At 27.4% G+C, this 27,611-nt stretch overlaps 3 protein-coding genes across 6 annotated transcripts; 2 read left to right on the plus strand and 1 right to left on the minus strand.

Moving 5' to 3' along the window:
- Positions 1–1,907: 1,907 nt before the first annotated feature.
- Positions 1,908–14,964, plus strand: LOC114929357 (uncharacterized). Its single transcript, XM_029300918.2, has 12 exons — positions 1,908–2,358; positions 3,211–3,621; positions 5,395–5,494; positions 5,794–5,895; positions 6,405–6,563; positions 6,848–6,904; positions 7,901–8,233; positions 11,520–11,929; positions 12,064–12,163; positions 13,489–13,590; positions 13,666–13,824; positions 14,807–14,964. The coding sequence occupies exons 1-12, from the start codon at positions 2,072–2,074 to the stop codon at positions 14,876–14,878; spliced, it is 2,292 nt and encodes a 763-aa protein (XP_029156751.2). The 5' UTR covers positions 1,908–2,071; the 3' UTR covers positions 14,879–14,964.
- Positions 14,965–15,330: 366 nt separating this feature from the next.
- On the plus strand, positions 15,331–24,035 carry LOC114929342 (uncharacterized). 4 transcript variants are annotated; one of them, XM_029300908.2, is made up of 10 exons: positions 15,331–15,562; positions 15,704–15,822; positions 16,316–16,364; positions 16,708–16,827; positions 17,379–17,586; positions 18,284–18,759; positions 19,342–19,519; positions 19,647–19,868; positions 21,850–22,079; positions 22,226–24,035. In XM_029300908.2, exons 3-10 carry the CDS (start codon positions 16,344–16,346, stop codon positions 22,388–22,390), a joined length of 1,620 nt encoding a protein of 539 aa, XP_029156741.2. In that variant the 5' UTR covers positions 15,331–15,562; positions 15,704–15,822; positions 16,316–16,343; the 3' UTR covers positions 22,391–24,035. The 4 variants fall into 4 exon arrangements, with proteins under 4 accessions (XP_029156741.2, XP_085340344.1, XP_085340343.1 ...); XM_085484218.1 differs by having other exon boundaries at positions 15,331–15,822; XM_085484217.1 differs by having other exon boundaries at positions 15,331–15,751.
- Positions 23,318–27,379, minus strand: LOC114931514 (zinc carboxypeptidase-like). The gene is made up of 7 exons (XM_029303633.2): positions 27,143–27,379; positions 25,571–25,724; positions 24,814–25,329; positions 24,636–24,726; positions 24,256–24,458; positions 23,773–23,857; positions 23,318–23,559 (listed from the first exon to the last, which is right to left on the minus strand). The coding sequence occupies exons 1-7, from the start codon at positions 27,148–27,150 to the stop codon at positions 23,318–23,320; spliced, it is 1,299 nt and encodes a 432-aa protein (XP_029159466.2). The 5' UTR covers positions 27,151–27,379.
- Between the last annotated feature and the right edge of the window lie 232 nt (positions 27,380–27,611).

Raw genomic sequence — 27,611 nt, forward strand, 5'->3', positions numbered from 1 at the left:
AAAATGTTTGTTAACGCAACAAAATGTTTTTTCCAGTGGGTTATCATGGTCGAACTGGCATCGGCAATGATAGAATGGTCAGCTTAGTCATCTTTTGTCGATTAATATAGTGGAACCTTTGGATAATAGTGCTGATTTCTGACTGGCGTGACCGGACGTCCTGGTTGATCTCATGTTTTGCAGTCTGGTTGGTGACTAATGCCTTGTTGTTGAACAGTCAGACAATATCCTTGGTTAATTGATGCGCAGCCCTAAATTCGGATCGGCTAGAAATTCCTATCAAGATACCTATCGTCAGGTTACAACATTACGCTCGAATGAACGTTATTTTCTGTGTAGTTTGTTTTCATCGCCGCCGATGATAGGGTCCTTTTCCTCATCTTCGATGTTCATCAATGAGATGTTGTACGTGTCGGTACTATTTTCTGCGCTTACTACAGATCTACAATGATGTAAACTTATCCAACTCTTTCCAGTGATCCGAAGTATTTTGAAGCGAATTGGGCGTTAAAATTATTGGTCTTATTTAATATAGTGGTAGTCTCACTTCTACTCATGGCCTTCAGTTTTGCTATCGTAAGTTATAATATTTAATATAATATTTTTTGTCAATGAAAGACCTATGCTAAATTTATCTGCACTAGTTCATATGTTCATAATTCGTTTATTCGTTGCCTCATGGTGTCTGATCCAGTCTTCCCTCTTGATGTGTGCAAAAACATAGTGAACTCTCGTCCGTGGTTTAAGCAGCGTTGATCTTTCTCAATAATGGCTTATCATTGTCTTGATGGACGACACAATTCATATGTTCGATGAAATTACAGCGTGGCACGTAAGCGGACGCGGTCTTGTGCTGGACGTCAAACTCGTCCAGTCTTACGGTAAACTGCGCGAACTTGAACTGTAATTGTTCAATAAGACGAAATCTAATCGGCCGTGTTGCAGCATTACGCTCGCTTCGTGATTGCCTTGGTGATGATTTTGATAATAGCTTGACGCAGCAGTTACAAGCTCGACTTCAAAAAATGGTCTTACATGATGAATAACGTATGTCCTTATCGTAACGATCCTACCTGTCATAAAATTGTTGATGTAATAAAAGGAAACTCGATGAAAATTCATATCAAGTTTCAAATTTTTATACATTTTATAATTTTAAAATAAGTATCTTAATAATATTGTGCTGTAAATTAATTTTAATTAAATTCAAATTAAATATTATATAAATAAGATTTATTTATATACTCACATTTATTCTTCGTATTAATCAATTGCTGTTCAATACCTGTCAACAATATTTGTTTGTTTCTTTATATTACTTTTACACGAAAAAAAATGCAATTTTCACGATGTAACTGCACAAAGTAAACACACAAAAATTTTGCAATTATAAAATTTTAACTATTAAAGTACATAATAAAAAAATTTTGCAAACATCTTCGAGTGTCTTCACAAAGTGATGATATATCCACAATATAAAAAAAAATTGTGTATTATGAAAAATTTTCGTTCCTAAAAGCCCCTCAAATAAAATTGAATAGTATAGAATTTTACAAATGGTTCATGATTATTGGGTAAAAAAAATGATTACGGCTGTAGAAACTTTTCTATATTTTTCTTCCATAGTATGCATTAATTTTGCATTATTCTTTCGTGAATCACCGTTCTAAATTGAATGTTTCCAGCACCTACGAAACACAGTCAAACAAGTTAATATGCATGTTGCTGGCAAAATCTTCTTTTTCTTTAAATTTCTTTCTCTTGAAATATCTTTTTCTCTTATTAGATATATAAATTACATGTGTATCGATACTATACATATTTAATATATAATAGTAGATGTACGCGATTCTTATATGCAATATTGTACGAGAGAGATATTTTGCATAACATGTATATTGGTTTGATTCATAGTGTTTTATAGGCGCCGCGAGTACTAAATTTATAATGTGTAGTGTAAGCCGACGAAAACCTGCAGCTTTGTCTGCAACTGCATAACGAAAACGATATACGATCGAGTACGAATATATGTCCCTCGATTATTATATTGTTAAACTTTGACGTAATTGTGATGGCAAAAATAACACCGGAAAAAGCATTGAAATATGCAAAAATATTAACATACGTAAACTTTACAGTTCCACTGAAAAATCCTACTAGATTTAAAATGATACGTTTATACTTTCTACGGATCTTAGTCAGTGCGCACGTATTTATAGCAGAGGCTCCTTTAGTGTATACCATTCTTACCGATGATTTCAGTGATCCAATAAAGACAACCAAGGTATTTTCCGTAGCGATAGCTTGTATACAAGCTCCTTGGCAATTAGGATTTCTCTCGCTGCACTATGATCGATTGCAAGTAAAAACTATCAAAGTATAATTAATTTTACATAAGCATTTTTCCATCTATTTTATGCAATTTTGTATTAAAATATTATATAAATTAAACATAGTATTTAACACATTTAAAAAGCACATTAATCACAAGCTTTGAATACTGTTATTTAAATAATCTTTTTATCATATAATACCCAGGTAGAAATCTGCCTCGATTTGTCGAGATTAAATACAGGGCTTAGGTAAAAAAATCCAGTTCAAAATATATGTCTAAGAGTCCAGAATACACCCTAGAAATTTACCTTTATTTTACCAAGGAAAAAAATAATCGGAAAAATCTGCATGGGTTCTAGATTGCCACTGACATATTTTTCCCAAATTAGAATAAATATGAAACTATATATGAGACCAGGATTGAATAATCTAGCTTATAGAAATAATTATAAAACAAATGAAGCAAATATTTTAAAAAATTATAGGTCCTAGTTAGACTCCAAATAATTTTTCTACAAATTCTGGGCGTAATCTTGAGCCCACCCGGATTCTGCAATAAGGCCTGTACGATTTAAGCGTCTCAAACTTTACACAGGTTTTAGTTAGATTTTTCACCTGGATTCCAGAAATATTTTTGAAAAAATATATGGAACCCTGATTATTTCCAGACAAAATTTCTACCTGGGTAGCGCTCCATTTTGATATAATTTTAGAAAAGTATATAGTTTTATTTTTCTTTAATAATAGTATATATTTTCATGGAAAATATTGTTTTTACCTGTTTGAGATGAGTATATTTAATTTTAATTGTTGTTCATATCGTACAATAACTGTATATTTTATATATTTTAACCGAAATATCGAATTAAATTTCAGAGATTTTGTGATATCGGAAATGGAGCATTATTTCAAATGCGCAGAAAAATATGAAAGAGAAGTTTATCAATTCTACGTCGACAAATGTAGAATCTTTTATATTTGCTCTGTCGTTTCGGTTTTCTGCACTATAGTAGGATTGGGATTTGGGCCGATCGTAACACGCGATCCCATACCTGTGGACGCAAAATATCCTTTCAACGTGACGCAAGAACCAATGAGGACTGTTATCCACGTGCATCAAAGCGTGTGTCTTTATCAGTGCTTTTCATCTGTTTGTCACTCTTTTCTCTTCGGTATTCTCATATGGTTTACTACGGCACGTTTCGAAATTGTATCAAATCAACTTCGAAACGCCAACAGTCTTTATGATATCATCGCAGGTATACGGGAACATATAAAACTGCTAAGGTAATATAAAACAATATTTTTTATCTGTTCTATTTTAACTTTCTCGTGCGTGTGTGAGTGTACAAGCAATCCTTTATTTTAAATTATTTTTCTTATGAAGAAACGCACTAATGTCCCAACATCAATTACAGAAGGCCTCAATAATGCCTTATTCTCTTCTGGATTCAATATTCTTATGTCAGACGCATTTAAATATTCGCACATCATGTACTATATACTGAGAAAAATATAAAATTATTAATTTCTATAAAGAATCAAATAATCATGAGATCATGGGTGAACAATGAAATAATTGTTAATGAAATTAAGTTGAAAATGATAAAATATTTAATAAATAAATTATATAATATAATTAAATGAATATTTAAGAAAAATGAATAAATAAATCATTAAATAAATATATAATTTAATTAATAAATTTGTCAATTGTCTGACACATTAAATTAAATATAAAATTAAATATAAAAACATAATATAATTTTGTTTATCTTTCCTATTTAATAACATTTTGTTCATTTCTTCAAAACAAATTAATCTTACAAGCATCTATATGACACATACAATAACGATAAATAATAACGATAAATAATAACAATAAATAATAACAACATATAAATAATAACGTGTGCTATACGCCGTCGAAAAGAAAAGTCGAATACTGTATGATAGTTTTTATTGTCATTACGAAATATTTAACATATTGTAAAATAAATTTACGTGCAAATGTATGTAGATAAATTTTACAAAAAAATACTAAGCATAATTATTCTCTACAATTAATATTATTATTGTATACCAATTATTAGTTTACATGATTTATTAATTATTGCATGATTGAAGTGATATGTATCAAAGCAGCAGCTATTTAATAAAATACTCTTCCACAGAATTATATTTTAAATAGAAATAGAAATGACAGATAACAGAAAATATAAATTATTAATAATATATTAATTATTATTTTATAGCAATATGTTTTTATAATTGCTTTCTCGCGGATTATTTTAATATTTTTAAAAAATATTCTATACTATTGTAGTTTTTAAGAAAAACTTTCTTTACATGTTTATATAGCGATGAAATCGATGAGATAAAACTTTTTATGAAGTTTTACCATTACTAATTTAAATTAAAAATTTGAAGTTTAGTAACAGAATTTTTTAATACATTTATTTTGTAATGCGTTAAATATTTTATGGAGACTATTATTTAATTTTACACGAGATTTAATATTTGCTTTCCACAATTTATAACGCATTTTTGCAATATTTACAGGCTATCTCCTTGTGTCATTCATAAAGCAAAAATTATAAGTAACAACTTACGTATATATATATTATATATAAGGCTCTACATAGGTCGCTTTTTGCACAACACAATTTGCAAACGCAAAGAATCCATACGATGAGTTCGCAAATCGCACAAGGTTGCAGTTTGTTTAACTTATTTTCATATTTTTTTTTGTCTACATGCATCTTGCTTGTTAGAATATGTCATCCTGTATTTGCGTTAACAAATTATAAATAGTCCTATGTAGAATGTATTTTACACTTCAAAATGCGATTAGTAATATAAATATTATATGTAATATCAAATGCTATTATTCTTAACTTACTTAATTAAATATTGTCATTTTTTTAGCAATTATTATAATCGTATTGCATTTTTAAATAAAAGTATTAATTAAAGCAATCTCATTGAGAGAAAAAGAATTGATCAAAGTATAAGTATAAGTAATTAATAATAATAATAATAAACAATAAATTATTTTAGGTATGCTGAAGAGATTATAACTGCTATTCGTACCTCAATATTAATAGTAATAATTATTGTTACATTCTCGATTGTAACTGGTGGTTTAGTAATTGTAAGCGTAAGTAATTTTTTTATTATTAATTATTCTATCAATTTTTACAAGCACTTTACGTGATTACATATATATATATATATATATATATATATATATATAATTTATATAATGTATGTATATATACATATGTATGTAGGCGTCTTAAATGCTTAAAGAAAACTTAAAGGTGAGGGATCTCGATGCAAAATAAAACTCGCGTGTGCGCTCTATCACGGTCGTCTTTATTCTGCCTTCTTCTTTTCTCCTCACCACGCTACATCTCTTTTATATATTTTATATGTATATATTATACATATGTGTAGAATGCCGCATTAGTGGACAAAGCACAATTCGTAATCCTGTGTATTGCTGGACTTTTTGAAGTTTATGCGTATGCTTGGCCAGCCGATTACTTGATGGATGCGGTAAGTCGCATCAAAAAATATGTATATCTCGGTATAGCTCAAGTTACAAAACTAAATATAAATTCGAATACGTTTATGTGTATGTGTGTATAATAATTAAATAAAATAAAATGTTTTTGTAAAGTATTCTTTATGATTAATAATATCATAAAAAATATTTTTTTTATTTAAGTATTATATATTTTTCGTATAAGTGATACATCTTTCTATTCAGAATTCAATTTATAGTTTTAATTGTAATGATTAATTAAAAGTAAGTAATTTGGGAGGGGGGGGCGGAGATATTATATATCATGATAAAAACAAACAGGTTAATTAAGAGCCGTATAATTAGCGTTGATTAATTTTTTGTATACATTATTTATTTATTTCGAAATAAATAGAAAATATATACAAAAACTAAGCGCATTAATTACCAGTTCCTAATTAGCCCGTTTATTTTTATCAAAATATTTAATGATTATTTTTGCTTTATATTATTATCCTAAAATTCATATGTTATTTACTAGAGCACAAGTGTTGCGGATGCAATATACGAGTCAGAATGGTTTAATCAAGAACATGCTTTTAAAACCAATGTATTGTACATCTTGTTCAGAAGCCAAACACCGTTAACCATCCAAGTTTCTTCTATGATACCAGTTTTATCATTAAATTACTTTTCGTCGGTAAAATCTCAACAACCAAAATACTTTTCTTATACAATTAGATGAAAAGATTTTGATAATTTTGATTCGATATCTTATTCTTATATCTTATTAAACAATAGACTTTACACAATAAAATTAAAGACATGTAAAAAAATACAATATATACAAATCACGTTTTCATAGAATTATTTTGGAAATATATAAATATTTCGCGAAACAAATTTTAAAAAATTTTATTATTATTAATACATCTTTTATATTAAAATGAGAAAACACTAATATTCTTGTTTTGTATATTTCAGTATACATCAACGGCTTTCTCTTATTTAATGACATTGCGAGTGATATTTATAGAGGACTAATAAAACTAAAACTTGAAGTTTTTATCTTTACATAGATTGCTCCAAATGTTACAGAGAAATCATTATATTTTTTGGTAGAAAATATTTTAGCGTGTTGTTAGCAAAAAATAAAAATATACTTATATCTCTGTTAGTAAATATTAATTTTAGAGATATGTGTCTTAGAAATAAAAAAGCTTATTATATCAGTTGCGTTTCTTTTTACCTTTTTCAAATTTAAAGGCATGAGGCCGATTTTTTATTACCATTTATGTAACTATATAATATAAATATGGGAACAATATAAGATAATCGATATATGTATAATTTTAATTATATAAAAAAATACATATATTATATAAACGTAAGAGTCTGACTTTTAATAGCTATCAAGATATACTTCAACGCATTTGATATAGCAAGTAATTACTAATAACAAATTATATATAACTATTAATTATTACATATGATATTTTTTTATACTTTTACTAATATTGACTCTCATATTGCGGCAAAACACATTTTCATACCCAGCGAGAAATGATAGATAAATCGACATCGATTTGACGTCGAATTGGTCCAATCGATCTCGATTCGACCATTTCTCATTGGATATATTATCTGTATTTTATAAATTAATAATGCATTCCATTTTTTCTTATAATGTACAAAATCTGCTGTGGAAATAGTCTATAGAAATGATGATATATGCAATTTCATAACATACAGCACAAACGCAATCGTCTTACAGTAGTTTATGAAAGTACAGGCAAATAATCAATATAATTAAGTACGGTTTGCGTGCATTATTTGCAACACGAATTATGTAATAACTCATTTTCTTACAAGAATTTCTTCCAAATAAACAAGTATTATATCAGAAAAAGAGAAACAAATCGTGCAGAAAGTTTTCCGTGCGCGGCAAATAATCATAGTTATAATGTGTGTAACTGTTATTGATGTTTCTTCGAGGTATATAGAAATATATTTTTTCCCCGTACATTTTCTTTATAGTACATCTCACATATTGACAGCGTTTCAGTTGGTAGTAAGATGTTGGGGAAGCTAACACCGAAAAATATTATCGCTTTCACAAAATTGTGTTTAGTTATATCCCTTTTATGGCCACTTCCGGCCACCGCTACGAACCAGCAAGTAGTTCGTTTTAGGGTGTTACGCTTATTAACTTTAGTGAACATATGTGCTCTTTTTATACCGTTGATCCTGACTCTTCAGGATTGGAATGATCATTTTGAGATTTGCATCAAAACGATTCCACTAATCATTGCCACTGGTCAATCTTTTATAGAAATGGGGATATGTCACGGACAGCATAAGCATCTTCAAGTAAGAATCTAAATAGTAAATGTGTTTTCATATAACGTTTTCCTTCTTTTTAATCAATTAGTGTAGATATTTAATCTTTAATGTGTGTGTGAGACAAAAAAAATTTGACATGATTGATGATGAAGATTATTCTTTTTAACTCTTTTTCATATAAGTTTTTTTTAACTTTAAATTCTTTAATCGCAAAGTTAAAAAATATCAAGAAGAAGAATAATCTTATATATAATAGATTCGTTAGATTCCATAATCATATCAAAATACATACTATAAAGAGTTATACAGGGTGGCCCATAATTCGCGAATCACCTTTTATGGGCAGATAGAGCGTGTTAAACTGAATAGAAAAGTCCTGTATCATTTTGCGATATTTGCAATAATTATTGAGTTATTAACTAAAATATCTAAACGAATGAGCAGGTAGAAAGCGATAGGCCGGACTCGGTGTGTGCATGTCGGATGACTTATTTGTTATATGCCGCTTAGTATCAAAAGTATCATCTTACTTTTCGGCGCCACTACATTGGTCGCCGCTCGCTGCATGACGCTGCTTTTCAATCAAATAATGCTTTCTACCTGCTTATTCATTTAGATATTTTAATAAATAACTCCATAATTATTGCGAAATCGCAAAATGATACATGAATTTTCTATTCAGTTTAACACGCTCTATCTGCCCATAAAAGGTGATTCGTATATAATATATATACATATATTTATGTACGTTTAATTTAAAATTATAAATCTAAACGTCATAATTTATTTATATATATAACTAAATAATTTTTTGCAAATTATTCTAACAATTAAAATTAAAATATATTTAATGTCTTAATATTATTATAATATATTGTAGTTTCAGTTAAAATGTAATAATTTTATACCAAAGCACAAATATATTACAGTTAGTAATCGCCGAGATGGAAAGCTATTGTAAGCATGCTATATGTCATATAGGTATTACGATAAGAATATCTTACAACAGCATGTCGACAGATACGCAATATTTTTCATTGCAGTCGCGATATGGTTATATCTGGAGATAAAGTCTAAATGTTTTAGCAATATTATATATATATGTATAATGACAATATATAATATAGAGTACAAGAGATTTATTACTAATAAATATTTTTTATAGCAGAGTTCAAACGTCGCTTTAGCGGCTTATGAATCGTTATGGTATTCTTGCAATGTAGATATGCAGAAGAATTTACTTCTTATTTTGTTATGATGCCAAAAATCAGTTTCCGTTTCCGTCGCCTGCATTATACCAATTTTATCCTTAAAATATTTTGGTTCGGTAAGATGAGTCTTTTGGTGAAATTTTTATTATTATCAAAGTGCGTCATAAAAAAAAATTAATGTTTTGATGATATATTATTATATAATTATTGCATTATTTATATAATATATTTTATGTGTGTAATAATTACATAATACTGATCACTGCAATTGTGTGCACGTACACACACAAAGCATATATAAAATATTTATGTATCTGCAAGAATTTATTTTTTATTTTATATTATTTTATTTTAATAAAAATTATGTCAATAAAAAATAAATTTTAATATACACATATATTGTTGTACATTTTAGTTTATTTCAACGGCTTTTTCTTATTTCACGACTTTACGCATGATACTCGAAGAAGATGGAGCGGACGAAGTTTAATTATAAAATAAAACATTACAAGTCTACCACCAGATTATAGAGTATCGATATTTCATAAGACAAAAGCACTATAATTAATTATGTTTATGATATATTTACAATAATATTGTTTATGTTACATAACAATGTAGACAAAGAATTATTTCGTACAATTATTAAATGTTGCAAATATCATACAATATTAAAGGTATTTTAAAAATGCGTGTGTACATACATGTTCTTTACTTGTATAGTCTTCTATATAATTTAATTTCAAATTAATGTTTTATGCTAAAATGCAAACATTTTTATTTTTTTAATGTACAAATGAAACAACAAAATATTATTTATACTGCTTTTCTGTATGTATGTATGAGATTTTTGCTACTCCTAATTTTCGTCAAATTTTATTTGATTGATACTTATCATATATTCTACATATCCAACTAAAAAAAATAGGAAATATAAGAACAAATTACTAAACTAAAAAATAGGAAACATAAGAAATAATTAGAATTTAGCATTAAAAAAATTAAGAATAAATTATTTGTCTGAGAAAACTCATTTATAATAACATATACATGTAGTAAAAATTATATTGTATGCACTTACAGACTGCGCACACATTTGATAAAATTTCTTTCCTATTTTCATATCAACATATTTCAATATCTCAGTTTATGTACAAATTATTCCATCAATTGCTTCAATGATACTAAAAAATGGCTGTATAATACCATAAAATGCTTCAATGATATTAAAAAAAATTGCCACAAATTGCCATTTCAAGTTCTATCGAATTAATTATTAATCCTTCTCTGCCACCTTCTTTTAGTCTACAGACGATATCCAGAGGTGAAAAAAATCATATATCTTAAGACTACCATACATTTTGCTCAATTAATGTTCTATATCTCACTCAGTAGAATAGTAAATACATCAATTTAGTTCGTTACAACGCAATGAATATTTTTCTTACTTATACCAGAAATAATTGCTACAATTATGTATCGACCTTAGTCTTTGTAAGTCTTTCCATTTCTCGTACGTTTTATAAAAATGTTATTAAGATGGTATATCGTACATATGTGAAAAAAATTATAAGCCGATATAGAGTCTTAATAAGAAGACTTTGCTGTGTACAATTTTAACATTTTGTCACAAGTTCTTAAATATCGTTGTTCGACAATACGAGAAATAAATTTACATTAAACATTCGCGATATACTTGTATGTACGCGAATACGATCATGCAGAAAAAAATAACACTAAGAAAAACGATTGCTATTGTGAAGTTGAGTTTATTTGTTATATGGTTTTTGCCGCTGCCGCTAGATGCAAGTAAACGTAAAATATTGTGCATGAAGTTGTATCAATATGTCTCTATATTACTGACTATAACCGTAATAGCATCAATGGTATATGCCGTTATGAAGAATCTACATGATCCCGAGTTAGTCATCAAATCGTCATTGGGTTTGTTTCCTTGCTTTCATGTTATCTGGAATATTCTGTGTCGCGTGGCTATTTATCAACGTTTACAAGTAATTAATACGGATATTATTTATTGAAAGTAAAACGCTTGTTCTTTTCACATATGTCTTCAGATGAAACAATAACACAATTAATTGCAGTACGTCACTTTCAAAATGGAAAATTTTTGCGCGCTGATCAAAACTCGTGAAGAAGAGATTGTTCAGCAAAACTATATTGATAAATGTGCCAACTTTTATGGCTTTTGTATATCATCATTCTATATGAGTGTTTTCGCCCTTTTTGTGGGACCTATCGTGCTAGATCAACCGCTTCCGGCACCTGCTGAGTTTCCATTCGACGCCTCTCGTCAACCGTTAAGGGCTATTACATATTTGCATCAAGTTGTGGTTGGTCTGCAAATAGCTGCACATTTGTCTGTAAATGCTTTCATGGCCTTTTTGCTGTGGTTGGCATCAGCGAGGTTTAAATTGTTAATTGAGGATTTAAGGACAATTGCAAACATCTATGATTTCATGAAGTGCATAGAGAAGCATCAACAATTACTCGAGTACAATATATTGTTATTTCTTTAAAACAATTTGCTGAAAATATTAAACAAAAGTTTATCTATCTTTAAAGGTATTAAGAAATTAACAATAAGTATATCATGTGCAATAATGAAATTATATAACGTGATTTTAGGTACGCAAAAGAAGTAACTCTTACAGTTCGTCCTTTTGCATTGGGAACCATATTTTTCAGTACTATAGCTTTAATAGTATTCGGCCTTATTTTTATTACAGTAAGTACATTTCATAAAGTTATTGACATTTTATGCGTATATCTTTTGACTTATCTTTATATTATTTAAAAATTGTCAAGCGTCATAACATTGTCATGTTAAATTTATTAAATATAAATTTATTAAATATAATAAGATTAAATAGTAGCTTACAAGGAACGTTCGGCAAGTCGAAAATTTAAAAAAGTCTGAAACTTGGTATAATTTTAGGGCAATACGTGCACGTAAATTTTATGTCATTATTACTTAAAATAACATTATCAGAAAAACATCGAACAAAATTTTTCTAAATTTTAAAACCGAATAAAACATCTAAAGGTTGTACAAAACTAATTTTGTTGGTATTGTTAAAATATTTACTTATTTCTCGTTATGAAACAGCAAGCAAATAAGTGTAATAGGCAGGTAACATACGTCTTTATTTCATTTCTCAAGTACTAATTTCCGCAATGACGTAACACATAAGCTTTAATAGTATAATAGCTAACAAGTGTGGGGGATCGTAAATCGGCCGAGAGTGACAATCCGCACCTGCACATGTTGGCTACGATATTTTGTGTGACCGGTGCGTAGAAAGGGAGCCCTTTCTAAAATCCCATCATGTGCGTAAAGGGCGACTTTTCGCGCGCCGGTTGCACAAAATATATATAATTAAAAGTTTTTTTTTCAATTAAAAAAATATTGAATTGTGAAGATATTTTAAAAAATTTTATCATTTTTTTTAAATTTAAGTAAGCCATTGTAAAGTACATTTAAAGCCATAAAATTTTTGTTTGAACATTGAAAGTTTTTATATTTCTATTCGTTTCGATGATATTCGCTTCGGAATGTAAAAACTGATTTTCTAGCGATTTATTGCACTCCGAAACCGTTTTTTAACATCAGCAAAAAATGGTTTCGTTATTAGGACTTATTACTATAAAATTATGCCAAGTTTCAGATTTTTTTAAATTTTTGACTTGCCGAACGTTCCTTGTTAGCTATGCTCCCTCATAGAAATTTATTACTAGTAACACCAATTTGTCACTTATTTCGAGTACTTAATCACTTATTTTGAGTACTTAAATTACTGTATATCAGTATTTTAAGTACTCGAAATAAGTGATTAATTGGCGTTACTAGTGATAAATTTCTACAAGGGTTCTGTAAATAATATTCGAATTAAAATCTGAAATTTATTTTTTAAACATTTTTTAAATATATATATTTAGCTTGCTTTTCATTAAGCACAGTGAATGTTTTATTGTCTCTTTTGTACTCTTAAAAAATCATGCTATCAAAATTTCTTTCTGTGATAATACTGTATATTATGTTTCTTTGAATAGGGAGCATCATTAACATTGAAAATCCAGTGTGTCTTTTTAGCAGTTAGTGCATTATTGGAAGTGTTTATGTATGCGTGGCCAGCGGAACACTTGATTCACATAGTGAGTTAATTACTGACAAGTAATGACATTACATTATTTGCATAATGTTGTTCTTCTAATAAATGTTTCTTTCAGAGTAATAATATCGCACAAATAGCTTTTGAAACAAATTGGTATGATGAATCCGAAGATTTTCGAAAAAATTTACAAATGATAATATTAAGAAGCCAGAAACCAATACTTGTAATATTGCCTTGTGGCTTACCTTCATTATCTTTACATTATTACGCATCGGTGAGATAGCAATTTTGATTCCTAAAATTCTTTATATAACTAATGCACTTATCATTTAGTCATCATATAATTATGAAAGATTATCACTTGAGATAATTTTTTCACTTAAAATAATTTTTTAAAAGAAATTATGTTATAGAAAAGTAAAGCAATAATTAAATTGAAGTATTTAATGTTTAGATATGATAATAATTATTAATACTAAAAGAACTGAAAATAAGAAATTATTAATATCTATCTATTTAGCACACTTATTATCAGTTCTATTTTAAGTAAACATTAAATAAGATATAAGTACCCAGATAACAATTTTTGCGTGCAAAATTTGCGCGTTTTGCATATAAATTATGTACGAGATTTGCCTGTTTTGTTTGTGGGATATATTTAATCGTACATATTGCACCCCAGCCAGAAATAAATGATCAAATCGACGTCGAATCAACATCGATTCGACGGCGATTTACCCGATCGACGTCGATTCAACGATAAATTGATATCGATTCGACGACAAATTGACGTTGTTCGATATCATTTCTGGCTGGGACGCAAATGGTTAGCTTATGTATTATTTGATACACCAGCAAATCAAACAAATGGACATTAAATTGCCAAAAATATGCCAGTAATGTGATAGTGACAGCAATATACTTATTGAATAGTGTTTATCTTGCATGCTTATATAACGAGATGAAATCACGCGCAAAGTGTGTTAAATTTATTGCTATCACTATTACTAGGATAACATTTTGCTTGCGCAATATAGCCGCTTTTGTATGCAATGGCTAGATAATTGCACGCAAAATATTTTCTGGGTATGTACAGATTTTTCCAAAATAATTTACAAACACACACACATGCATATATTATAAAATATAATAACATATTACAAAAAAATATATATATTTTATTATATAACTATATATATATATTTTCTTTTTATTATGTAAAAATGTTTTAATATGTTAATATAAAAATGTTCCAGTACCTTTCAACTATATTTTCCTACTTCACTACAATGCGAATGATGTTCGATGAACAAAAAAATGGAGCATAAACAGAACAGCGTATTTTAATAAAGATTTAATGAAAAACAATTTTTTGCACTATACTATTAAATAATTCTTGCTTAATCAAAAAGAAAGAGAGAGTTTGATTCTTATTTAGATTAGATTAAATTTAGTTTATATAAGATACTTTAGGAGATAATCCTCTATATATTGTAAAATATACGTACAAAATATCAAAAAATTTAAATTTGAAATATATTTAAGAACAATTCGAAAATGACTATTTTTTATATAAAAAATGATCAAAATTTTTATTTTTTTAAAAATAGAGTTTAAATTTAAAAACTTAATATTATAAATTATAGTTAAGATTTAAGATTATCATATTGGACAATTGTAATATAACGATGTTCATTACCATATATTTTGTCTACTAATGTTAAACAAAAAAATATCAGCGCATACGTGTGTAATAATAATTAGTTAAGCCACAGTTAAGAGAAGTAACATGAATAGAATAACGCAATTAATAAATATACATAACATTATTTCTTTTGCACGCGAAGGTTACGAATCAACCGTGAAATGGATCAGAGAGAGGGATATCACGCGTATCAGAACCTACATATCTGATGTACGTAGAAGTACATTATGCCAGTCAACATTCCACGACCGATCGTTGTTCATCAATATTAGTGTTTTTCATTTGTCGGAAAAAGTGTATTTTTCAGGTAGTGCAAAAATTTCTCTCCTTCTTTTTCATTTTTCTGAATGTTTTTTCCTCACCATTTTCGATTTTTATTTATATTTAAACATTTCTCTATTAATCGAATATCTTGACAATTTATTTACACATACACGCTTGGCGGCAGTTTATATCAACGCGATCTTTCCTTCATGGAACGAAAACATGGATTTGCGTGAGTTCTTCCACGAAATAATCGTAACAATGCACAAATAGTACATAGCATTTAATGAATAAGATATAAAGGTATTGTATATATAAAGTATTGTATTCAAACATAATATAATACTTTGTTTTGTAATTAATTAATATTAAAAGTTAATAATTCTATCAATTTTATATTATTATTGTTTGTATCATATTATGCATAATTACTATAAAGTTAATAAATTAATTTTTTAGTCATATAATTATTGAGCATAATTGTTACTACAAAATTAAATATATGACCATACTACACTTTACGTACGTTAATTTCAAATTAATACATACACATTGTTTAATAAATTATGCCGAATACATATTGACATTTGACACCATTTTAACATTCAGCTGATATTTATCTCGAGAGAAGATTCTTTTTATCGAAAAAAATCTTTTATTTTATTTGTACATTAGTAAAAAATAAATTAAAATTTAATTGGTTGAGACATAATATAGTTTATTGAATGAAACCATTTGTGATGATATCATGGAATAGTTTGATCGTATACAAAATCTTCAATCTCTATCTGTTTAGAATCTGAGATAAGAATATCTTTGTCGTAATGGCTGTAGACAATTCGAAGGTAAATATAAGAAAAACAATTGCATATAATTTTATAATAATTTTTTTAATTATATTTAAATATTAGGTCATTTCATAAGTTTCGTATTTTTGGGTAAAATAAAAATTAACATAATTTTGAAAAAATAAATTTCAAAAGTGTAAATTTCAAAAATACGTAATTTTATAGAGATACTGTCAGGTGTAAAATTTATTACATATCGAAGATAAGCGTACAAAATACAGAACTTATGCAACGATAAAAAGCTACTGTTAATGCAGTATAAAACATAAAATATAAATATACTATACAAGTAAAAGTATCACAATTCTTTAAAGTCGTCAAACTCAATTATTACTTTTAGAATTTTACCATGGAAAATAACGTTTACAAAGGAAAAACATCGACCTATACGAATAACTACAAAAGTGTCGGAGAGATGGTATGGGTTAAGATTAAAAGTCATGGAGATAAAATTGCACATGTAAGTCAAAATTTAACTCATTGTAAATAAGAATACATTTTTTCTATAATTAATACTTATTAAGATGTATGTATACATAATGATGAGAATATTAAAATACTTTACTAGCAAGATAAATTATAGGAATAAAAATAATAGAAGCAGTAAACTTTATTAGAGAGAGAGAGAGAGTAATTTTCTGCTTTTCTATTAATATGTGATTATATGAGCTGAACAAACATCTTTTATTTAACTTTATTCTAAAATTAGTAAAGTATATAAAACGTATTTATATTTCTTTATAAAATATTTGTTATATAAATAAGTATTACAATATTTACAAATAAATATTAGTTTTCGTTTAAAATTGTTTTTAATATTATTGCATATATTTGAGATATTATTTTTACAATAAGCAAACATGTTACAAAAATTCAAGATATATCATCCCACTTTAACTACAGCTTAGTAATTCACAATGAAACGAACATTTAGTGGTTTCAGTATATATAATAACTGTATAATAGCTGTATCATAATGTACAATTATATAATAGCAATAATATATCGTAGTTAGATGCACGCACGGAAGAAGTAGTTACGTATACAAAACTACAAGACAAAGTTGTGCGATGCGCATTATGGCTTCAAAAGCAAGGAATCAAATCCGGCGATGTTGTCAGTGTTTGTACACATAATCATCTTAATTCTATCGTACCTTGCTTGGCGGCAGTTTATATCAACGCGATATTTAATTCATGGGACGAAAACATGGACTTGCGTGAGTTCGTCCACGAAATAATTGTGACAGTGCACAAATAGTACATAGCATTTGATGAATAAACTCTAGAATAAAAAATAAGTATATATCTAATTCGATGACTAAGCAAGTGCAATTTTATTCAATTAAGTAATTAAAAAATTTTAATTTTTTAATGTGTAACTATAATATAATAATATTTAAAATGTAGCATTTATTTAATTTAGATGTATATATAGAAAAACAAATCCAAGAGCCGTGTACGATGATAAGTGCACAAATTTTATAAAACAGCAAGTATTTTATTCGAACATTTCGGTCCTAATATCGGACTATCTTCAGCAATACAAATAATTGTGCTCGTGCATTTAATGGAGTTTTAATCTGCTAACATGCCGCACGCAAGATACAATAAGATTTAGTCTTATTCTATCTTGCGTGAGCTATATTAGCAGATTAAGATTCCATTAAGTGCACAAGCACAATTCTTTGTATTGCTAAAGATGGTCCGATATTAGGACCGAAACGTATATTTACATAATTTAAGAGATCCTATTTCTTATTTCTGTTTTGTAATTATAAATATTTAATTCATTATTATATTTTATTTAGTTTTTATTAATTAATCATATGTTCTTTATTATTATTTTATTATTATTATTATTATTGTTATTGTTATTATTGTTATTATTATTATTATTATTATTATTATTACTAGGAACCGCGCTGCACGTTATGCAACTAACTAGGCCGAAGGTAATCTTTTGCAGCGAAAAACCCACAAACATTATCTTGAGTGCTATAAAGGAAAGTAAACACAATCCCATAATTGCGGTTTTCGGCCAACATCCTGACATAATCTCCTTTTCTGATATTTTAAATACTTGCACCGATGCTGAAATAGCTGATTTTCAATATATCGAACTCGATGACATCAAAAAAACAGTCTGCATTGTGCACTCCTCGGGCACTACGGGAATGCCGAAAGGCGTTGAAATGTCTAATTACACTCTATTATCTATTAGCGAAGACAATAATCTGAATATGACAAACGCGATATCAATTTGGTTCTCATCACTTTACTGGATCAGCGGAGTGATGATGAACTTCAAAGCGATTGCACAGGGTGCTAAAGTAATCATCTATCCAGAATTCAACGAAGAGATGACGTGTATACTTATTGAAAAATATAAGGTAAAAGAAATAAACTAGAGTGAAAGAAATTGCAATAGTATTTTGCAATTTTCTTTTATATATTTTTCTTATTAATTTTATCTTATATTTATAAAGACTTTAATATAACCATTGAAATCATAATGTGTCATATAAATAATCCTAAAATATCTAATTCTTTTCTGCCTAATTAAAAAAGAGTAACCGAGATATATCAGTATGTCTAGACTTTTTTTATTAATAAAACATTTTTATAATAATACTGTTTCTGTGCATAAATTATTTGATAAAGTCGGATTAACTATTTTATTTAATGTTCAATAAATATATAAATGTCCACTCTTCTACAAAAATGCAATTTATTGCCATATCGTACGTATTTACATTTGTAAACAAGAAAGTATCTGTCATCACGACACGATTATGTTAAAACCGTGTGATAATAATTTAAATCTAAGTATACATATAACAAAATATACATACAAATATATTATCTTTGTATGCTCTCGAAATACATATGTATAAATTACGTAACTGGTTTTACATTTTTATATGATGTATTAGAATGCAAAACCATAAAGCATCTTTAATCTTACTCTTCAGGTAACATTGATATTTTTAAGCACGAGCATGATAAACCGATTTCTCAAAGCGGATTATGTAAAAAAATATCCATTATTATCTTTGGAAACCATAATCTGTGGTGGTGCAGCTATAAAATCGAAAGCGCAAGAAAAAATGAGACATATTTTACCGCATGTCCAAATGTCACAAGCTTACGGTAAATATTTTTCTAATGCAATATAATATTATAAATATACCAAAATATATGTATAATTAATGAAATAAAAATTCTATATTCTATAGATATAAATATTCGATTTCGTTTATCTTGTGTTTATTTTCAGGAATGACGGAATTAGGTGGTATCGCGACGATGCAACTTTCGAATCACAAGAATGGGTCTTGTGGGACAGTAGTTGAGAATGTGCAATTGAAGATCGTGGATCCAGAAAACGAAAACATCCTTGGCCCCAATCAGGCGGGAGAAGTGTGGGTTAAAACAGCGACCATGATGAACGGTTATTATAAAAACCTTGAAGCGACAAAAAATACAATTGACAAAGAAGGTAACAAGGTTTTCTTTTATACTTGTTTAATATAACGATAATAAAATGTAATTAAGCTAATTAGTTAATTATATTATTTATAATTACTACCCTTATAATAGAAATGTATCAATAATAACGCCAATTAATCATTTATTTCGAGTACATAAAATACTGATATACAGTAATTTAAGTACTCGGAATAGGTGATTAAATATTCGAAATAAGTGATAAATTGGCGTTACTAGTGATAAATTTCGATAAAGGTAAAATAACACAAGTGCGCGCCATTCGACAATTTTATATTTAAAAAATTGATATTAAAAAATGCATTTTTAATTTTTTTTAATAATTTAAAAATAACTTTTAAAAAAATATCTTATAACAGAATATAACTTTTAATATTTGAAATTTTTAATATTTTATAAAATGCGAATAAAATAATAGCAATGACGCAGCTCAGTATATAACTAAAAAACCAACATCTTGAAATAATAAATCAGCATAAAGAATAGACAAATGTCAATAATATTAAGAAAACCCATGTCTCACGTCAAACATTTTACAACTGCGAAATAATGCGATAGTGTTTGAGACAACTTCGTTTTTATATTGCGGAATAACATATGAACTGTAGTACGCATACATCTCTTTTTTAAAAAAGGCATGCAAAGTCGATTATCGCAAATATTGTTGTGGGTTTTCTGTGATGCTGATTGATTGTCTCGATTAACATTGTGTGTTATATTAATAGCATCAAACAACTTAAAAGAGAATTAAAATTAAAATATAAAATATATATAATAAAATATAAAATTAAAATATAACTGTTTAATATAATATACTGTAGCATTATTTAATACCTGCTGCATTACTTTTTAATGAAAATTATTGAATTAATTTCTCAAATTTGTATTAGCGTTTTACTATCAGTTTACTATATTAACAATAATTTGCTATTATAATTAAACTTAATAACAAAATTGAGTTTGATTTTTAAGTCGACACAATTACTTTTACTTGTAACTTCCTATGGTATTAACAAATCTGCTTATAAAAACTAAATTTATGTAGCATATATATACATTTCGTTTAATCTAACCAAATATAATTACGCAAAGCAAAGTTATATTATTCTTTAATAATAAAATCTCACAAATTGTGACATATGCATGCAAAAATTATTATTGCAATCAATGCATAAAAAATATATTAATTAATTTTGCAACGCATAAAAATTCAATATTTAAATTTTTAACAGAGGATACAAACAAAAAAATAAAATTACAAGAATCTTTTGTGATCAAACATCTACGGTTTTATTAAACTCGCGCAAAATTCTCTATCCCAAACGTTCGTCGCGCTGCACGATTCGCGCGAAACTGATTCTCGTGCGAGATATCGCAAGCGCGAAGCCGAGAGCACGTGACCACTGGTCATGTGACCACCGGTCATGTGACCACCAGTCATGTGACCATCGATTCCGCGCTCGCGATACCCCATACGAGAATTAGTCTTGCGCGAGCCGCGCAGCATGGTAGATATATGGGGTGTTTTAATCTGATGGAAAGGATAAAAAGAGAGAAATTCGGTGAATTAAAATTATGTACATAATAGAAAGTCAACAAATTAAAATTATGTACATAATAGAAATTCTGCGAATTAAAATTATGGTCATATTTAAATTCTAACATCATGTAACTGTCATAGCAAAGATTAACAATTTGACAATTGTAAAATAAATAATTGAAATAATATCAAAGGCACGCGTGAAGCACGCCTGTGTAGTCTAGTAGTCATGAAAGAGATGGTGTGTTTACCAAAAGCGGTAACAATTCAATACAATCGAGTAATTGATTTAACGTGCTATTTTTAATAATGGATAAAATATACAATAAATAAATTACAAATATATTAAACTTTATTAAATACCTCTCTCTCTCATTCTCTCTCTAACAAAATATCTAGTTGTAAAATAGCGTAAAAACTGATTCTTTTGCAGGATGGTTACATTCAGGAGATATAGGATATATTGACGAAGACGGGGAACTGTTTATTATTGATAGGATAAAAGAGCTTATAAAATATAGAGGATATCAAATCTCACCAGGAGAAATCGAAGATGTCTTATTATTACATAAAGCAGTGATGGAAACTGCAGTAGTAGGAGTACCTCATGCAATAGACGATGAGCATCCTATTGCTTATGTCACTATAAAATCTGGCGTCAAGGTATAATTTGGTTACAAAATATAAGAAGATTGCAATAAGAATTCACAAAACACTAGTTTTATCGATTAAAAATTAAGAAATTTTGAAAATGTCATTCTACTATCTATGTCAGTCTTCTATAACAATCAAATTTTGTATCTGTGTAGATAACGGAACAAGAATTAATAGACTTTGTGTCAAATAATATGATGGATCAATATAGGCTTCGTGCTGGAGTGATATTTTTGGAGACTTTTCCATATACAGGTTCTGGAAAAATTGCAAGAAAAGATTTAAGAGCAATGGCTAAAAAACTAGCGATGGAAAATTAGTGGTGGATAAAAAATGAATAATTATAAATTTTAATCATGTTTTACTTAAAATTAAAATTGTAGTATATATTATATTTCTTTTACAAATAATAACATAAATAATTTATATACATTAGAACAACACAAGCGCATACGCTACCATACCAGATCATCTTTTCCTGTCCTGTTCTAAAAAAGCGGTAGGAAAAAAAGAAAAAAAATGCATGTTTTTATTTATTTATTTATATTATTTAATGGCGAGGGTTAACAGTTTGACAATTGTTCAAAATAAAATTAAATTAAATTAAATTAAATTATTATCTAAAATCATAAAATGAAGTCAGACGATAACGCGCGCTTGTGTTGTCTACTATTTTAAATATTATATTGTTCTTTAAACACAATTAATATTTTTATATAGATAGACATATCTGTTGATTTGTAATTTTAGTTCAGAAATTATTTAGCGACTATTATATAAAACATTATTTATGTAACTATTCTCAATTATATTATAAATAAAATGAAATAAAAATATTATATGATTAAAAATAATATAAAACTCAATAATATGAAATGATATGAAAATATGTACAAAAATTCTGAAAATGAAATGATGAAAAGTTAAAATCCCGAAATTTAAAACATGAGACAATATCTTAAAAAAACACTACATAGAAATTTAAGATATGAGACAATATCTTCAAAAGTCATAATACTGAAGAAGAAGTGAGATAAAATTCCGCTGCAGTACACAATTATAAATTAAATAATAAAATTTATTTATAATTATAAACTTAAATACAAGGAATCAATTTATAAAATAATCTTTTATATATAATATTAATATTTAAAAGATTATTATTACATACAAATTAAATTTATTTGATTACATTAAATATTAATTTTAATCAATATTAATTAGAAACTATAATTTACTTAATATAATTAATTTAAATTATTAATAGAATACAAATTTCTATTTGATGGCGAATGAATTTTATATCCATGTTTTTTTGCTTCCTTGAACATGACTACGAGGGAATCTACAACCTCCTTTCCAGTCGGGATAATCTGATCAGGCGGCATCAAGTATCCATAACGATCGCGATCACGTAATTCATAGATATAAGTGATATTCTTATTATAAACAGCCTTAATATAATCCACACTAGTTCCGGTGATTCTATCTAGAAAGAAATATAATTTTTATTAAACAAGATTTTGAATTATAATTAAAATTGCAAACTGAAAATACGAATATTACAAACTAACTCCATAATTATCATAATTTTAAAGAAAAAACTTCTAAATGTAATAGATTATTTAAGATAATTCTAAAAACTACTTTAATGTGTATATAAGCATAATAGCAAAAAAATAATTGAAAATTCTTCTATTACAGATTGTTTCTGCAATATTTCCAATCTGATATTCTGTTCCATATCTCTTCTTAAGAGCTGCAACCGTTTTCAAACCGATGGCATGCTGAAATTATAAAACTTAAATATAAAATGTTATTACCACAATATACACAATTATGAGTGCCGACAATGATATGATTAAATGATTAATTTTAAACTTTTAATCCAAAAATAAGATTGAATCACGAAATCATTGAAATGATAACAAATGAATTTATATAATGAGTCTATAAAAAGAATAAATATTGTTTCTGATACAAAATTAATTAATTTAGTATTTGGTATAGTAGTTTATTAAAGAAAAATTGTATTAATTTTTAGCAACAAAGACATTGATGACAAAATAATGAAATAATGCATGTATACATATGTATATAATAAATATTTTATAATTTACAGAAGTGTTATTATCTAAAACTTTTTTAAAGACTTTTATTGTGCTATAGTAACAAAATTTCTTACTAATTCGTCGTAATTGTCAAGATGGTTTGTTGTGTGTCCGTAAGGAAATAACAACAATTGCGCATGACAGTGAAATGCGATATATGCATAGAACTTGTTAGAAATAGTCTTGATATATTCGGACATACTTTTTATTTCTATTTCGGAAAATGGTGCACTTCCCGCATAACCAGAGGAGCATGGGTTATTTTTAAGATTAAAAACTATAGTTAAGAAATTGAAAAATTAACTTTAACATTATTAACATATATTATTATAAGACAACATTAATATAAGGCTGAATTTGAATTTCTTTCAACAATTTTTTAAAGTTTGTAATGAATAATCTTCGTTATTGATATTTTATTCTAGTAGTTTTCTATTCACAATAAAGTACTCACAATTCCATTTATAACCCCAGTTTCTGTTAAGATCTACACCAATGCAAAAAGAATTATTGCTTGGTTTACGATTTTTTCTCCACATTCGATTCTGGAAACAATTGAAAAATTTTTATTTGTAAGTTTTTTAATTTATGAGATCAATATATCATATAAAATATAACGAAATATTATTTACTGTAGTGTGGCTGTAAACGTATCCGTCAGGATTAAATACGGGAAAAATATACCAATCATGACTCTCTGCCATGGCTCTAACGTTCTTATTCTTGCTGGTCAGCACTTGATATAGGATATACATAACAGTCGCCGGCGAGATCCACTCCTTAGCGTGAATTCCACCTTCGATAAAGATTCCAGGATTATTCGCCGTGAATGACACCTTGACACCTTTGATGTTGCGTCTCTCATACGTTTTACCGCCTATAATAATCTGTACATTGTCTGGATACCGCTTAGCCAAATCATTCAAATTCTTATAGATTGTCTCGAGAGTGTGATAACTAGTAAAATCAAAAGACGTCGATCGATTCGCAGGCGTCGTCTGATCAATTAGTTCTTGAACGTTTTCGATATTAATCTGATAAAATACATCAATTTTGGTCATTATTTCGATGAACTGCGGCAATTTGTGCGGGGCTACCATAATATTTACTGGTCTATTTTTCAGGTTTGGTACATTCCACAAGGTAATCTGTAAATGGCATCTAATTTTACAATTTCGCTAAATTAAAATTTAATTTTAATCTGTTGAAAAAATTTTTAGTCGGCTTATTCTTTAATTTTATTCTTACGGACTTTTCATAATTAGAAAATTAGTTTATAGTTGTAAAATTTTTAACTTATAAGTCTCAGTTAGCGAAATAAATTTGTGTGATTTAATTCTCGAAGCAAAGAAAAAAATCATGCAAACTCTGTATAAAGAATCTACTTACTCCATCATGAATGTCAACCATTTGATAAACCTGGTTTATCTGTTTTATTGTAGACGTCACAATGCTGAATACTTTATAATTCTCGTACGTAGCTTTCTGAGCGATAGCCAAACTCACAAGCATACTTAATGCTATCATGCTCTGCATTATGATTCTGTATAAACATTTTCCCATAACAATAAAACATAAATTTAGAAATAAATGTGAGACGACCCAACTGGCTTAAATTAATTCTTATTATTATTTGTTTGATGCCATGTACAAGAAAAGACAACGTTTCGACCTTAGGTTTAGGTCCTTATCAAGTCTAAAATTAACATTAAAAAATACAATAGATGTACATACAAGAATTTTGATTTTTAAGAAAGTAAAGCGCAAACCAAGATTATAATACCAATTTAAAACGTACCTTATAAATTCTTAAGTGCAATATATAATTAATTTTGTTCCATTTTACATATTTCAATATAAATATTGTGTCAACGTAAACGTTCGGTATGGATGGTAAAGACGAACTAAGTTAAACAGCTTTGATTATTCTATCATAGATCGGATTCAAATTCTCTGTGTCTTTCTGTAGGTTGATCGTGTTATTAAATTTTTTTATAAAAAACATTTCAGCAATCTCTCTTTTCCTAGTGTTTGTTTCTCGATGTAAAATATTTAAGTTTGTCCATTTAAAGTCATGCGAAAATTCATTTCTATGTTTGCTTATAACATTTTGATTGCTGACATGCATTTTTATATTATTCATATGTTCTTTAATCCGAGTATTAAGGTGTCTTTTAGTTTGTCCGATGTATGTGGCGTCACAGTCATTGCAGTCGACTTTATAAACTATCTCGGTCATATTGGCTTTAGGTAATTTGTCTTTTCGGGGTTTAATAAACGTATCAAGTTTTTTTGGAATCGTATAAATAACACTTAAGCCTGTTTTCTTAATAGATCTCTCAATAGTCTCACTTAGGTTCTTAACATACGGCATTAAAATACAAGACGAAATATCAAATACATTATTTTTGTCAACTACGTTATGAGAATTTTCTAAAAAACATGTTCGTTTATACATATATCGCTCGATGACCGTCCTAGGGAAACAATTATTCAACAAGATTTTTTTAACCATCTGTAAGTTCTCATTATGAAATCGTGGCGATACAAGATATCTACTATTAATAAAACATAAAATTAATTTTTATTTGTCAAATTACAATTATAAGGAAATAACTTTTTGAAGTATATAAATATATGTATTTTTTAATAGTACAACTCAATTATCTGATGTTATTGTGTAGTTAAAAACTTGATAATTTTTAAATTAAATAATTCACATAATTTAATTCAAAAATTAAATATTTTAATATATATATATATATATATATATATATATATATATATATATATAATATATATGAGAACGATCAAAGATGCAGAATAATAAGTAACATTTTTTAACATATGTTAAAATTATTTCACAGAAGTTAGTAAATTAATACTCGCTTATAATATCAGAATAAAAAACAACATATAATTTTCTAAAGAATGCAAGGTAAAAGTATTTATGATTATTACCTTCTCATTATAAAACCAGTTTGTTACGTCAGCAATACGTCATAGAAATAATTGATGTTCAAAGACAAAATTAATTCATGAAGATTATAGAATAGAAACTATGATAATGATTAAATTATACATTTTCAACAAATTTTTCTTAAAACGACATTTCAAATAATCAAATTCAAATCAGCCAACAAATATAAACAGCATAATTAAGAAACACATCTGACACTGAAATACACACAATGTTTATATAACTAAATTTTACTTGCGTTTAAAATCTAAAGTTTATTTGTGTGTATTGTATATGTATGTATGACTAACTTGTTTTGAAATATTTCTAAATTTGCAAAATATGGAATATATTGTCAATGTTTCTCGGTTAATTAAAAAAAATAATATAAATGTTATGTTTGTTTTAATTAAGAACTATTATATTTTGATTATTTTTATGCGATTATATTTCTATTTATATTTTCGCGCA

Source organism: Nylanderia fulva, unplaced genomic scaffold, assembly GCF_048542155.1.
Source record: "Nylanderia fulva isolate GAGA-0341 unplaced genomic scaffold, ASM4854215v1 Scaffold3, whole genome shotgun sequence".
Taxonomy (NCBI): domain Eukaryota; kingdom Metazoa; phylum Arthropoda; class Insecta; order Hymenoptera; family Formicidae; genus Nylanderia; species Nylanderia fulva.